We start from the raw sequence: 15,273 nt of genomic DNA on the forward strand, positions 1-15,273 counted from the left end.
ACCACAGCTCTTACACCATCAGTGCAAAAGTCAGTGCAGAGACACAGATGCAGAGAACGGACATGTGGGCACGGGGGAGAAGGGGAGGGTGGGATGAATTGGGAGACTAGGTTTGACATAAATACACTACTATGTGTAAAACAGACAGCTCATGGGAACCTGCTGTGCGGCACAGGGAGCTCAGCTCCCTGCTCTGTGATGACCTTGATGGGGGGGAAGGGGGGAGGGAGGTCCAAGAGGGAGGGGATATAGGTATACATATAGCTGATTCACTTCATTGTACAGCAGAAACTAACACAACACTGTAAAGCAATTTTACTCCAATAAAAAAAAAAAGAAAAGGCAAATAATATCTTAGTATTGTTATGAAATTAGTTTTGGCCTCATGGGCACCTAAAACTGTCTTGAGGACCCCCAAGAGTCCACACTGTTCTACATGAATCCAGAAACAAAATAAAATAAAACCACAAGCAGCAGGATATCATCCCCTTTAAGAGTGTTTATTGGCAAGAATTTTTAAAAGGAGGGACTCCACGGACTATGGTCTAATTCCCCCATTTTTCAGAGAAGGAAACAGACCCATGAGGCAGGTGGAGGCTAATCAGCTTGCCCAAGTTTATTAGGTAAGTCAGACACTGGGTCAAGAGCCCATTAACTGCTCTCTCCACCACCAGACTCAGCTGATTCAACAGCACCCATGACACAGGCACAGCTGAGAAACCTTCAGGATGCTATAAAGGAGACACATGCCTCTGAATACAAGTGGGCAAAATTCTACTCAGCCCAAGGGACCATGGATAGGATGATTTTCGCATTGTAAGTAAAAATGATAAAAATAATGAATAGACTTCTGGTTTCAGCTCCAACATATAATGAACTTGAAGTCCTCGCTCCAGTCCTTATAAGAAGAAAAAGCCAAACAAACTGAAATTAATGACTTATCTAGGACCCATTGGTAAACTGATGTCACAGGGCAAACCTCCACCATAAAATCTGGAGAGAGAATCAGATCTAGAGTCACAGCTGAAATCTGTGCACCTGCAGCAGTAGCTACTGGAGCCACAAACTGGTAGGAACACTTAAATGGTCATTTTGACAAACTGCCAGGAGCTGTGCATGGACCAGCCTGAGAGGGAGAGCCACAGTCTTAGGAAACACCCGATGTTCTGAGCTTTCCTTTCAGGAACCCCACCAGGTTCTCACATGAAGAGCCAATAAAGACCCCCTCATGGCTCTGCCAGGGGGAGGGTGAGAATAACTATCTGACATACACTCAGAAACTTCATAACAAAGTCTGTTCTCCAAGGGAAGAGACTTCACCAGAGTCTTACCCCACCTGGAGAATAAATGTTTCTCTGACTCCAGTCACTGCAGTCCTCCTAGCTCACCAAGGTGTGGGTATTTGGGGGTGGGGGGCAGGGCATGAAACAGGGGAGAGGGCAAAACTGCTTTCTCATGAAATCTCTCTTTCTTAAAAAACTTTCATATTCTGAGTAACTCCTTGACTCGGAAAGTTTACATTGTAGGGCAGGGAGATGATAAGGGGAAAAGAGCACTAGATTAAAATCCCATTGCTCAAGGAGAGTTCTATTATTATTTAACCATTTCTCAGGGTAAGCTTTACTTATGAAATAGTCTTTCTCTAAGTTTTAACGTTGCACCTCTTTTAACAACATTTTCTTGTGCTCTTTCTTGTGCCCTTTCTTGTGCATAAATGTTAATTTTTTCTTTTGAATTGGGCAAACATTCCTACAATCTCTGCTCTTTATCTTCAGCTAGAGAATTTTTGCCCATTCCTATATGCCAGAGTTTCCATAATCCTCTTAGCTCCAAATGGTGTCTGTGCAAATGCTATGTACAAATTATTCTACTTTAATTAACTGCATGCATTTGCATGACCCTCAGAATGACTGTCTCCAATAGACCTCCATCAACGGACCTCCATCATCCTCCATCAATGGACCTCCATCAGAACGTCTGCTGCTGTCTGTCATCACCACCATTTCTACCTGTCATCAGTCACATCTTCATTGCTCTCTCTGTTGTTGTCCCTTTAGTTTATTTGCTCCACTCTTTTTTTATCTAGTAAAAGAACTAAAAGACCAAAAACTGGCTTCTCTAAGCAGGAAACACCTTTCCCTCAGCAAGGTGATCCTCATTCTCCAGGTAGGATCCTTGGCTCTTCTTAGCTGTATTTACCGTTCCAGGGCACAAAAAAGCTGCTCCTTCAGTTGACTGGCTTTCTGGAGGTGACCACATTGAGTTCCAGCCATTCTAGAAGGCAGAGGTTTCTGGAAGTCTGTCTGTAGAATTAACAACACCTCTTTGTGGCTTCTCCCTCTACTGTGACCAACAAGGCACCCACAGATACTACCTTATAACTAAGCCACTTGACCTGCTCTGTTTTTATGGAGTGTGTGTATCAGAGTTTTTATGGCAATTTTTCTAAAAAGCCACAGTAGCTTTTAGATTCTAGGATTATGATTGTCTTGAGTTCTTCCAATTTAAATAACTTGCTCTCTAGTAAAATGGCCCTGAATAAAGACCCCAAGTGGTATTTCTGCTGTCCTTACACCTCAGGAGTCTGAGTTCTCAGATGTGAGGCCAAGGACTCGGGGCCTAGAGAGCGGTAGCTCTCAGCAGCAGTAAAGACTGAAAGGAGCTCAGGGATTTGACTTGATGGCTCCCTGAACCACCCAACCATCTTTCACTCTGGTTTTCTTTTCTTTTTTTAAAATTATTTAATTAATTTATTTATTTTTGGCTGCATTCGGTCTTCATTGCTGCACGCGGGCTTTCTCTAGTTGTGGCGAGTGGGGGGCTACTCTTTGTTGCAGTGCACGGGCTTCTCACTGCGGTGGCTTCTCTTGTTACGGAGCACAGGCTCTAGGCGCGTGGGCTTCAGTAGTTGTGGCAATGGGCTCAGGAGTTGTGGCTTGCGGGCTCTAGAGCGCAGGCTCAGTAGTTGCAGCACACAGGCTTAGCTGCTCCGCGGCATGTGGGATCTTCCCGGACCAGGGCTCGAACCCATGTCCCCTACATTGGCAGGTGGATCCTTAACCACTACGCCACCAGGGAAGTCCTCACTCTGGTTTCCAAGAGAGCCAGTACAGACCTCCAGAGGGCATCAGCTACAGTTGGTCCTTCTAGCACATAATTATTCACTAGGAAAAGAAAATCTAATAAATAATGCACAGGTGAAGCAGAAACACTTAATTTGCTTTTGGAAGGAAACACCACTGACAGCAAAGTCAAGAAGTAATGAATTATGTTGCATCACCTGAAGACAGAGGATAACTGCAGCCTTCCAAGGACAGATGGTCCTTCACTTCTGAAAAGCATCCCAAGTTTGCTCAGCTACCATCCTTACAGATGCAGCCAATCAGCCAACCCACACTTACTGAGGTGTATGGCTCTGCTCTAGGTGCAGTGGAGAACTCAAACACAAAGAGGCAGTCTCGTCGATTTTTCTATCTGCCCTAATTTTAAAGGTATGTGTGAATCTCTTTTTTAACTCAACATTCTTGCTCACCAGCAGCACTCCATGGTGGAACTGAGCAGCTCCAAGGGCCGGGGGATGAAGGGGCAGCTCCCCCAATCCCCCTGGCTGCCTGTCTCCAGATGCAGACCACACAACAGTTTATAGATTTGAAAATAGAGGCTAGGGTAGAATAAGAATCTAAGGGATTCACTCTGTAGGTAGCAAGCCAGCTCTTGCTGTTCATCTACCCTCACTTAATTATTTTATTAAAAAAAAAACATATATAGCACTTAAAATGTGCCAGGTACTGTTTTAAGTGCTTTATAAATATTAACTCATTCAGTCCTCACAACAAGCCTGTAAGACAGATATAACTACCCCAATTTTAAGATGAGGACACAGAGGCACAAAGTGGTTAGCTAACCCACCCAAAGTTACAGCTAATATGTGGTAGAATCACGGCTGGTCTAACATAGTCTAGCCCTAGTCTACCACCATTAACCACGGAGCAAAGTATTTAACAAACAAGGCTGCGGCATTTATGTGTGTAACATGCCTTCCTGAAGACAGACAAGGTAATTTAACCATGAGCCTCCAGTGTTAAAGTTAAAACAACAACAATAGCAGCAACAACAAAAATATATTCAGAATTTATTAAGAATAAGATATACGTTATAGGCTACATACCACGACAGAATTCTAACCTCAAGTTCAAGAGTAATCTTATCTTTCACTACACCAACACCCCTACTGGTCTATATAAATGAAAACTGCTAGAACATTTGCTGAGAGAATCAGCATTTGAATTTTTGCTGTAGTCTTTTCCTAAAATGTGGCCTGGATCTGAAGGGTCAGCTGGGGAGCAATCAGCACACATAACATCTCCTGTCTCTGGGTACATCAGTGTGCCTCAAAAGCTTTCTACAAGGGACCACCTACCAGATAGCCCAAAACACCTCTCCCAAGGCAGGCATATCTGTGCTGTACAAGTCGACAGCCACTAGGCACTTATGGATGTTTAAATTTAAATTAATTAAATAAAGTTAAAAATTCAGTTCCTGTGTGGCACTTGCCACATAATACGTGTTCAACAGCCACATGGGGCTAGTGGCTACCACAGTCAACAGCACAGAGACCATTTCCATCATTACAGAAAGTTCTATTGGACAGCATGAGTTAGATCCTGAGTGTGATTTCTTTTTATGCTTGAGTCTGAATATACTTAGTGGTAATAATTTCATCCTTCCTTTCTTATGAATAAACAAAATACAAATTACACTTCATTTCTTCATAAGTTTTCTACTCCCAAATTCAGCTCTCAGGGGGGCAGTGGATTATTTACAAGCAGGTCAAGTAAACTCCTCACCCTCCAGTACCTGGTACCCAGAATGTGTTTCTTCTTCCATAACAATGAATGAAACATAAAACTTAGGTAAGGAAGGGGAATTCATTAAAAAGTGTGGCAGACAAATGTTCTGTTTATAGACTGTGGCTTCATGTGTGATGTTAAGCTCTGAGACACATACTCGACTGGCCATAAGGAAGTCGGACAGGAGAGGGTGGCTACTCCACACAAACTAATACCTCTATCCGAAAAACAACACGAACACATGCACCACTACACACAATGGGTCAGACACTTTTCCTGGCTTTAAAAAAAAGTGCCCACACAAAAACAGGTCAGTTATACAGTCCTGTGTGGGCCAGAGACAGTGGCACCAAATTTTCCACTGGGAGCAAATTTTTCTTTACAACACTTTCTGATTTCTATCATCCTTAACCTGCATTACTAGGATGTCTGATAAATAACACTGTTGTTCCATTTCATGTGTGTTCACATTGTAAAGAAGAAGAAAAGCAACAATAAAACATGAGCAACAGCTTAGCAATAAAGCACAAATTCTAGGACACTTCCATAGCTATGGATGCTAAGATCCAAAATTCTCCTAATTCCTCAGTCTCAAGCCTGAGAAAGACTATGTTTATGACCAGTAGGAACTGCCTTGTTCTAGCATCGATCTTAACATCTAACATCGAGGGTGTTCTAACACCCTATCTACCCCCATTTACTTTTAGTAACACAACTGAATTTTTAATGAAATCCTGTGATATAGAGCTTTCTTTTCAGTTCAGATGAATGGAATGAGCAAGGCTAATAAGAATCATTAATGTCTGGTCATTTTAAGTTGTAAAAATACCTTAAGCTCCTCAGAAGATGCAAAATTTAAAAAAAAAATAATAGTAGTAATAATTAAATTACATACTTGTGACTTCTTGTAAGAAATCCAAACACGGTCGACTACTTCCAGAAATGCTTATTGAAACAGCCAGTGGGGTCTGTCCTTCATAGTTCCTTGTGTTCGTGTCCGCTCCATAATTATATAACATCCGTGCACAAAGCACGTCATCCCTAAGGGCAGACAAATGTAAAGGAGTTTGTCCATCTTCTAAGCGACCCAAGTTTGTGTCTGCTCCTCTCTGAAGGAACATTCGGCAATAAGAGTGATTGCTTTTGATCACAGCGTATCGCAACAGGAAACCGTTCTGAATGTCGATGTTGGCATTGTGGTCCAGGAGGATTTTCACACAGCTTGACCTCTCTCGGATAATGGCGAGCTGAAGCGGCGTTGTACCTTTATCACTGAGCGGGTCAACCTCAGCCTTGAACTCCAGTAGGAGTCGGACAAATGAGTCCCTACCATAGTGAGCAGCCACATGAAGGGGAGTCCAGCCATCATTGCTTTTTGCATTAATAATGTCGCTCCTGTATTCAGATTCTAACATCAGGCGTGCAATCCGAGCCCGGCCATGCATGGCTGCGTAATGAAGTGCAGTGAAGCCTCCGATTAAGTCCTTAACTGTGGGATCAGCTAGAGTTAAAACCAAAATGAAAACATTAGCAGACTCTGAGACAAAGCAACGAACTCTGCCATGGCACAGCACATCTTAGCCAATTCTCATATGAAATGTGAAATGATTAAACACTATAATGAATATTAATTCCTTCTTGCCTCAGCTTAATTGAAATACCGTTTTAATGGAAAAAAAATTTTAGTAGAAAGTTATCAAACCTCGATTAATAGGATGAGTATATGACTTACAAAGCATTTAAAAGCTATATACAAAAAACAGAGTCCAGATCACCACATCCCCTCTCTTTGCTAATTTCACCAATTGCCCTTGGCTTCCCAACTCCCTCATCTCTGTACTGTTTCATGTTGCTCTTCTGTTTTGAACTTTTTGTTTTATTTTCTCTTCTGCTGCTTCTTGGTCTTAAAAAGAAGCATGTGTAGCAACATCTGCTGCTCTAAATTACGGATGTACTGTGGTCTGGCAGGCTGTGTTGTTTTAGGGTGTATTAGGTAAAAATTAAAAAAAAAAAAAGGTTTTCTGTGATCTGTAAGAATTCCAAAACATGTAAGATATATGTTAAGTGATCTTGATAAATCATGTTTTTATAAGATAAAACTCTATTCTGAATTCTTCGTTTTACAAGAACTTTGGAGTTTTTAAGAATTAAACAGCACACATTGTGTGAAAAATTGGGAGAAACCTCAGCACTGAATAAATATTATTTTCTAAAACAGTTCCAAACCTCTCTCCTAAATCGACAGATTTCTGGAAGAAAAAAAAAAATAAAAGAGAAGAAAAGAAACTAAAATGATTTATCTGCTGTGTGACTCCTCAAGTCACAGACTTTTGTCACCTGCCCCCAGTCTTTCCTAAAGCTGAGGGTCAGTTCTACACAGCTCTCATCCCACTAGCCTTCCTGGACAAGGGCAGAAAAGGGGCAAGAACCCTCATATGCTATAGGTAGGTCACTCCCTGGAGGCCAGCAATTCTGTGTGAAGATAACTGGTTGGACCTAACTACCAAGGATTAAAATACTTTCTTCTTATAAAAGTCACCATTAATTTTTAGCTTGTTCATGAAAGAGAAAAATTCATAAGTGTTCTTCAAACAAACAAACAAAAAGCCTCCACAGTCATGTGATTAAACAAAACACTTGCATTTTGTTTAGTAAAATGTTGCTTAGTTCTAAAACATTTTATGACAGCTTGGTCTCTTAGAAAAACCTATGAGGCAGAAAACTGTATCTAAAATAGTAATAATACTGTGGAGAATACAAATTTCAATTAAATAGTTACAACAAAAGCTATAAAAAGTTAACACTTTTTAGGTAAGCTATATCAGTTGAATTTCTAAGATTATTTCATATAAACTGATATTACACAACACTAATATGAATTTTATGTGTTTAAAGAAAATGAGGGTATCATATCTGCCTTGGTCTTCACTAAAAGAAAAATATACAGTACCTATTCACTACTTAATTAAAAAAAAAGGAGCAAGAATATTTAAACAATGCACATTGCTGCCATCTACTGGTAAGGCATGAACATGAGCTACTGTTGCCATTTTGACAGATGATGCTGAGCCCTCAAATCTGTTTTCAGATACCTCACTTACCTAAAGTAGACTAAGACAGGCATGAAATATAAAAGAACCCCTTCTATTCAAATAAAACCGTAAATCTTGCCAAGATGGCCATCCCTAATCTATACCTGACCAATCAACTGCTTCCAGACATTCTCTTTTAATCTGTTAGTGAAATTCAAGAATACCTTTTTTCACTTCTCCCACCTTTCATCCACCATGGGTGCCTTTAAAGTTGCCAGCAAACAGTCTCATGTGCATCCTATACTCGCTTTGTTTGACAGTAAAATTAAAATTATGTTACATAAAATTGCACTGGCATCTTTAGTTTTCCATCTCAGGTCTTTTTTAGATTCTACTTACAACTTGGTGCTATACTGAGCTAGGAAAAACAAAGATTAACAAATACAGCAATGATCTGCTTAGTCTAAGTAAAAACCACTAAAATCCATTAATTGAGCACACACTGGAAACACAGCACAGAAGGAAGACTGTAGGTTAACAACGTATACAATATGTATAGTTACTTTCCTCAAGAAATTAACAAATAGGAAATATAAGACAAAGATGAAAACAAAAATTAATTTAAGGATTATTAGCCAACGCAATAAGATAAGAAAAAGATCTTATTTGTAATAGTAGCAGAAACTACAAAACACCTAGATATAAATTCTGTAAGAAATGTGCAGGGCACATGTGAAGAGACCTTTTTTGACTTAACTGAATTCACTTCATCTGTGTCTGTTCAAATGTTCCTTCAACAGAAAATCCTTCGCTGAACACTAACATGGTAGCCCCATCACCTCATAACTTTGTCCGCTTTAGCAAGCTTTCTCCCCCCAGGTGCAACCTATTTAATACAAATTGTATCAGTCTCAAGAAACCCATTTGAAAAGTTTGAAAGCATATATAAATAAAAGCAGACAAACATTCCCTACCAATATGGTTCTTTCTTTCCAACAGCTTTACTGAGGTGCAATAAAACTGAACCATTTTAAGTACACAGGTTGATGAACTCTGACAAATTGTATACAGTCATGTGACTACCACTACAATCAATATTCCCATCATCTCAAAAAGTTCCTTCCTGCCTCTGTATAGACAATTTCCTGCCCAGACTCTAGACCTCAGGCAACCACTAATGTTTTGCCTTTCTATAATTTGATATAAGTGGAATCATAGAGTATTAGGCTTTTGTATTTGACTTATTTCACTTATCATAATGTTTCTGAAATTCATACATGTTGTTGTGGTTCATCAAAAGTTCGTCCCTTTGCAGCTCGGTGTTTTGTGACTGCCTGGAGGGGTGGGATAGGGAGGGTGGGAGGGAGGGAGATGCAAGAGGTAAGAGATATGGGAACATATGTATATATATAACTGATTCACTTTGTTATAAAGCAGAAACTAACACACCATTGTGAAGCAATTATACTCCAATAAAGATGTAAAAAAAAATTTAATCCCTTTGTATTGCTGAACAGTATTCCATAATATGGATATATAGTTATTTATTTATATAGTCAGTAGCAAATGGATAAATGGGTTATTCCTAGGCTATAATCAATAAGGCTACTGTGAACATTCATATACAAGTCTGTTTGTGGATATATGTTTTCAGTTCACTTGGGTAAATACCTAGGAGAGAATTGCTGGGTCATATGTTAAATGTACATTTAACCTCCTAAAAAAGGGCCAAACTGTTTTTCTAAGTGACTATACAATATTACACTCCCACCAGCAATGTATGAGAGTTCCTAATGTTCTACATGTTCACTAATACTTGGCATTATTAGTAATTTTAATTTTATCAATTCTATTGAGTATAAAGTGGTAACTTATTGGGATTTTAATATACATTACCCTGATGACTACTGATACTGGGCTTGTTCTGATACTGGCTTATTCATATACTTTCTTTTGTGAAGTGTCTGTTGAAATCATTTTTATTGTGTAGTTGTTCTCATTATTAGTTTAAAATTCAATTGTGTATATATTCTGGATACAAGCCCCTTTGTCAGATATGTTTTGTATTTTCTCCTAGTCTATGGCTTGCCTTTTCATTTCCTATACTGTGTCTTTTGAAGAGCAAAAGTTCTGAATTTTGATGAAATCTACTGTCATTTGTTTTCTTCTATGGTTTGTGCTTTTTGTGTCCTGTTTAAGAAATCTTTGCCCAACACAATGTCACATAGGTTTTGTTTTCTTCTAGAAGTTTTATACTTTTAACTCTTATATTTAGGGCAATGGTCCATTCCTAGCTGATTTCTGTGTACAGCGTAAGATCAGATCAACATTCATTATTCTCCATATAAATATCTATTTAATCCAGCACAATTTGTTTAAAAAACTACCTTTCCTCGATGATTTATCCTGGTGCCTTTGCCACAAAACAATTTACCATACAAGTGTGGATCTATTTCTGAACTCTATTCTGTTCCACTGATCTAAAAGTGTATCCATATACCAGTACCAGATTGTCTTGATTACTGCAGCTTTATAGTAAGTTTTGATAGCAGGTAACATTCTCAAACCTTCTTTAAACTGTTTTGGGCAATAAATTTTAGAATCAACCTACCAATTTCTTCAAACAAGTCTGTTACAATGTTGACTGGAACTCTACCAACTCTAAAAATGTAAATCTGCCCCAAATTATCTAAATAATATTTATTCTTCCAAACCATGAGCACAGAATACCTCTCTATTTATTTAGGTCTTCTTTAATTTCCCTCAGCAATGTTTTGTACTTTTCAGCATACAAGTACTGCACATCTTTCATTACATTTATTACTAAACTTTGTTGCTATCATAATGAATTGTTTTTACATTTCATTTTCTAAATGTTAATTACTGGTATAGAGAAATAAAATTGATTTTTGTATACCAACTTGTGTATTCTGTAATCTAGCTAAATTCACTTTTTAGTTCTAGAATGTTTTTGAGATTTCTTACGATTTTCTAAACATACAATTATGTTCTCTGCAAATAAAGACAGCTTTACTTCTTCCTTTCCAATCCCAGGACCCTTATTTGAACAATAAAATGTTGACAAAATGTAGTAAAAGCATATACCCTTGCCGTGTTCCTAATCTCAGAGGGAAAGAATTCAGCAGTTCACCATTTACTATGATGTAAGTTGTAGTTTTTCACAGGTGTCTTTCCTTAGGGTTTGGAAGTTGTCTTCTGCTTTTGGCTTGCTGAGAGTCTTTATGATGAATGGGTATACTATACTGTCACATGCATTTTCTGCATCTATTGAAAGGATCATTTGGTATTTACTTTTATTCTATTAAGAGGGTAAATTACTCATCATATTTTCAGATGTTAAACAAAGCTTGCATTCCTGGGATAAACACTACTTGGTCGTGATGTAATATTCTTTTTTATATAATGATGGATGAGATTTGATAGTATTTTGTTAAGGTTATTTCTAACTTTTGTCATGAGTGAAACTGGTCTGTGGTTTTCATTTCTTGCAATGTCTTTATTTGGTTTCAGGGTACTATATGCCTTATACAATAAGTTTGGAAGTGTTTCCTCAAAGAGTTTGGGTAGTGCTGTTATTGTTTATTCCTTTAATATTTGAAATATTTCAACAGAAAAGGCAGCTGGGCCCACCTAAAGACTTTTAGTGTAAAGTTTTAATTATGAACTAAATTTCTTTGATGTAGGACTATTAGATTGTTCTATTTTTCCCTTGGGTCAGTTGTGGCCATATGTGTCTTTCGAGGAATCTCTTCATTTCTTCTAAATGGCAGAAGGGTGTTCATTATATTCCTTATTATCCTTTTAGTATCTATAAGATCTGTAGTGAAAACAGTTTTTTCCATACTTGATATTGGTATGTGTCTTTTGTTTTCTTCATCAGTCTAGCTAGAGATTTATCAATTTTACTGATTTTTTCAAAGAACCAGCTTTTTCTTTGTTTCATAAATTTTCTCCATCATTTGTCCATTTTCAATTCCACTGATTTCTTTTCTTCTCTTTGTTATTTCATTCCTATTCTTACTTTGAATTTAATTGTAGCAGTATATAGAAACTGTTCCAAGATAGCCCCCTTTCCTCTCCCTTCCTTTGTCCTATTATTGTCATATATATTACATCTTTATATAAGCCCAACAATAGTTTTATAATTATTGTTTTATGTTGTTGTCTTTTAAGAGATGAAAAGGGGGGAATATATTTCCATTGTCTCTGGCAGCACAATTTTAAGGGGGCCCCTCCCATAATCCCTGCCTCTTGATGCTCATGCCTTTGTGTAATTCCCTCCCCTCGAGTATGAGCAGGAACTGTGACTTCCTTCTAACCAACAGAATCTGGCAAAGGTGACGGAATGTCACTACTGTGGTTATGTTATGATACACAACACTCCATCTTGCTAGCAGACTCACTGTAGCAACTTTCACTGCTGCCTTGATGAACTAAGGAGCCTTGATGGGAAAGCCCACAGGCCAAGACTCTGCAGGTTATCTCTAGGAACTACTGGCAACCTTCAGCCAGTAGCCAGCAAGAAGCTGAGGCCCTCAGTCCTGTACATCCAAGGGAATTCATCTGCTAACAACCTGAATGAGCTTGGAAGCAAATTCTTCTCCATTTAAGCCTACAGATGAGAACAGTCTGGCCAACACCTTAAAACTGTGACGTAATAAGTATATCTTGTATTGTCATATATTTGTGTAATTTGTTACACAGCAATAGAAAACAAATATACTGTTTTTTACATGCATAATTACCTTTACCAGTGATCTTTATTTGCTCTGTGAATTTGGATTACACATGGTCCTTTTCTTTCAGCTGGAAGGACTTCTTTCAGTACTTCTCGTAAGGCAGGTCTGAGAGCAACAAATTCCCTTTATTTATCTAGGAACATCTTTATATCACCTTCACTTAAAATTTTTTTTTAAATATTCTTATTGGTTTTTACTTTTTTTAAATTAATTAATTTATTTTTGGCTGAGTTGGGTCTTTGTTGCTGCACGTGGGCTTTCTCTGGTTGTGGCAAGTGGGGGCTACTCTTTGTTGTGGTGTGCGGGCTTCTCATTGTGGTGGCTTCTCTTGTTGCGGAGCATGGGCTCTAGGTGTGAGGGCTCAGAAGTTGTGGCTCACAGACTCTAGAGCGCAGGTTCGGTAGTTGTGGTTCACGGGCTTAGTTGTTCTGTGGCCTGTGGGATTTTCCTGGACCAGGGCTCGAACCCATATCCCCTTCGTTGGCAGGCGGATTCTTAACCACTGTGGCACCAGGGAAGCCCTATCACCTTCATTTCTGAAGGACAATTTGGCTGGATTTAAAATTGCTGGTTGACTGTTATTTGTTTTCAGTAATTACAAGATGTCATCCCATTGTCTTCTGGCCACTGTTGTTCCTTATGAGAAATCAGCTGTTAATCTTATCATTGAGGATCCCTCGTACATAATGCATCACTTCTCTAGGTGCTTTCAAGATTTTCTTTGTTTTTAACATTCCCCAGTTTGACAATTACATCTCTTAGATGAATATCCTACTTGGAGACACTGAGTGTCTCAGATGTATAGTTTAGCATTTTTCATCAAATATAGGAAGTTTTCAGTCATTTCTTCTTCAAATATTTTTTTCTTTCCCTTTCTCGCTTTCCCCTCTCTTTTCTGGCTCCCATTATGCCTCATGCATATACTGGTATGCTTGATAATGTTCCACAGGTCTATGGGGCCCTGAGTTGAGGCTGTGATACTGCTTGCAGCAAGCAACACAGCAGCCTCACATTTAACAGGAGACCTGGCAAATGAGACAGCCATGTGGGCTTTGATAAGCTGCTACATATTTCTGGGACTTGGGAAGGCAGATGCATGCTTAAGAAAGACCAGAGAGGACCCCAGTTATCTACTCATCCCTGGCTGAACATGAGGCCAGAAGATGGAAGCTGGGGCATACTTGTAAATTGTCTGATTATTAAATGTGTCTCATCCTATACACAGATCTCCTTGGCAAAGGGTAGAAGCCTTACCGGCTCAAATTGCTTAAGCAAAACCTCTGACCAGTTACCGGTCAAACATAAGTTATTTTGGCCATAAGATGTCTTACATATCTTATTGTTGTTGATATTTTTAAAAATTCTTTTTTCTATATGTTCCTCAGACTAGATAATGTCTATTGATAAATTTTCAAGGTCACTGATTTCTTCTTTTGCCAGCTCAAATCTGCTGTTAACCACTCTAATGAATTCATTTTAGTTACTGTACTTTCAACTCTAGAATTTCTATTTATATATATGTATATACATACATTCCCATTTTCATATATAAAATTATATGTATTCTATCTCTTTATTGATCATTCCTATTTGATTTGTCACTGTCACATGTTTTCATTTAATTCTTTGAACATGGTGTCCTTAGTTCTTTGAATACATTTATAATAGCTATTCTGAAGTTTTGTTAACTAAGTGTAACATCTGGGCCCCTTCATAAACACTTTCTATTAGCTAGTTTCATTTCTTGTGTATGAGCAATACATTCCTGTTTCTTAGCATGTCTCATAATTTTACTGAAAATTGAAGATTTTAGACTATATCATAGCACCCCTGGATTTTGAACCTCACCTCTTCCAGGTGGGCTGTTGTTGCTATTTGTTTTAGTGAATTGCCTAGACTAATTCTACATAGTCTGTCTCCCTTATAGTATACAGCCACTTACGTCTCTGCTCAGTTGTTATTATTAAAGTCTGGCTTCTAGGGGCCGCTCCTAGGAATAACTTACGTTTGACCAGTAACTGGTCAGAGGTTGTGCTTAAACAATTTGAGCCAGTAAGGCTTCCACCCTTTGCCCAAGAGATCTGTATATAGGTTGAGACACACATTCAATAAACAGACAATTTACAATTTACAGCTTCCATTTTCCGGCCTCATGTTCAGCCAGGGGTGAGTAGATAACTGGGGCCCTCTCTGGCCTTTCTTAAGTATGTATCAGCCTTCCAAATTCCCAGAAATATGTAGTAGCTTATCAAAGCCCACATGGCTGTCTCATTTGCCAGGTCTCCTGTTAAATGTGAGGCTGCTCTGTTGCTTGCCCCAACTGGTGTTACAGCCTCAGTTACAGCCTAAGAAAGGCCAACTACTGTTGGCCTTTCCAGTTTGTTTGCCACCTAGATCAAGACCACAGTTATTTTCAACAATGCTCCAGGCATGGGGAATTTCCATGGGCTCCAAAATCAGGTCAGTCCCTTCCATCATCGAGGAGGATTCCAGCTCCCATGATAATGTGACACAGAGATTGTTGGGGAGCAGAGAGGGTAAATGGCAACAGCCACTTTGGGCTCAATTTCTTCTTTTTCAAGTTTCTTAAGGTAAAAACTTCAGTAATTGATTTAAGATGGTTCTTCTCTG

General features: G+C 38.8%; 1 protein-coding gene across 1 annotated transcript in view; it reads right to left on the reverse strand.

Annotated features, from left to right (window-relative positions):
• ASB7 (ankyrin repeat and SOCS box containing 7) overlaps positions 1–15,273 on the reverse strand; it is a 49,051-nt gene that overhangs the window by 11,877 nt on the left and 21,901 nt on the right. Inside the window, exon 5 of the mRNA XM_082852400.1 lies at positions 5,746–6,351. Within this exon, the coding sequence (XP_082708526.1) occupies positions 5,746–6,351 (606 nt within the window). The remainder of the gene's footprint in view (positions 1–5,745; positions 6,352–15,273) is intronic.

The sequence above is a fragment of the Leucopleurus acutus genome, assembly GCF_964270905.1.
Source record: "Leucopleurus acutus genome assembly, chromosome: 1".
Taxonomy (NCBI): Eukaryota; Metazoa; Chordata; class Mammalia; order Artiodactyla; family Delphinidae; genus Leucopleurus; species Leucopleurus acutus.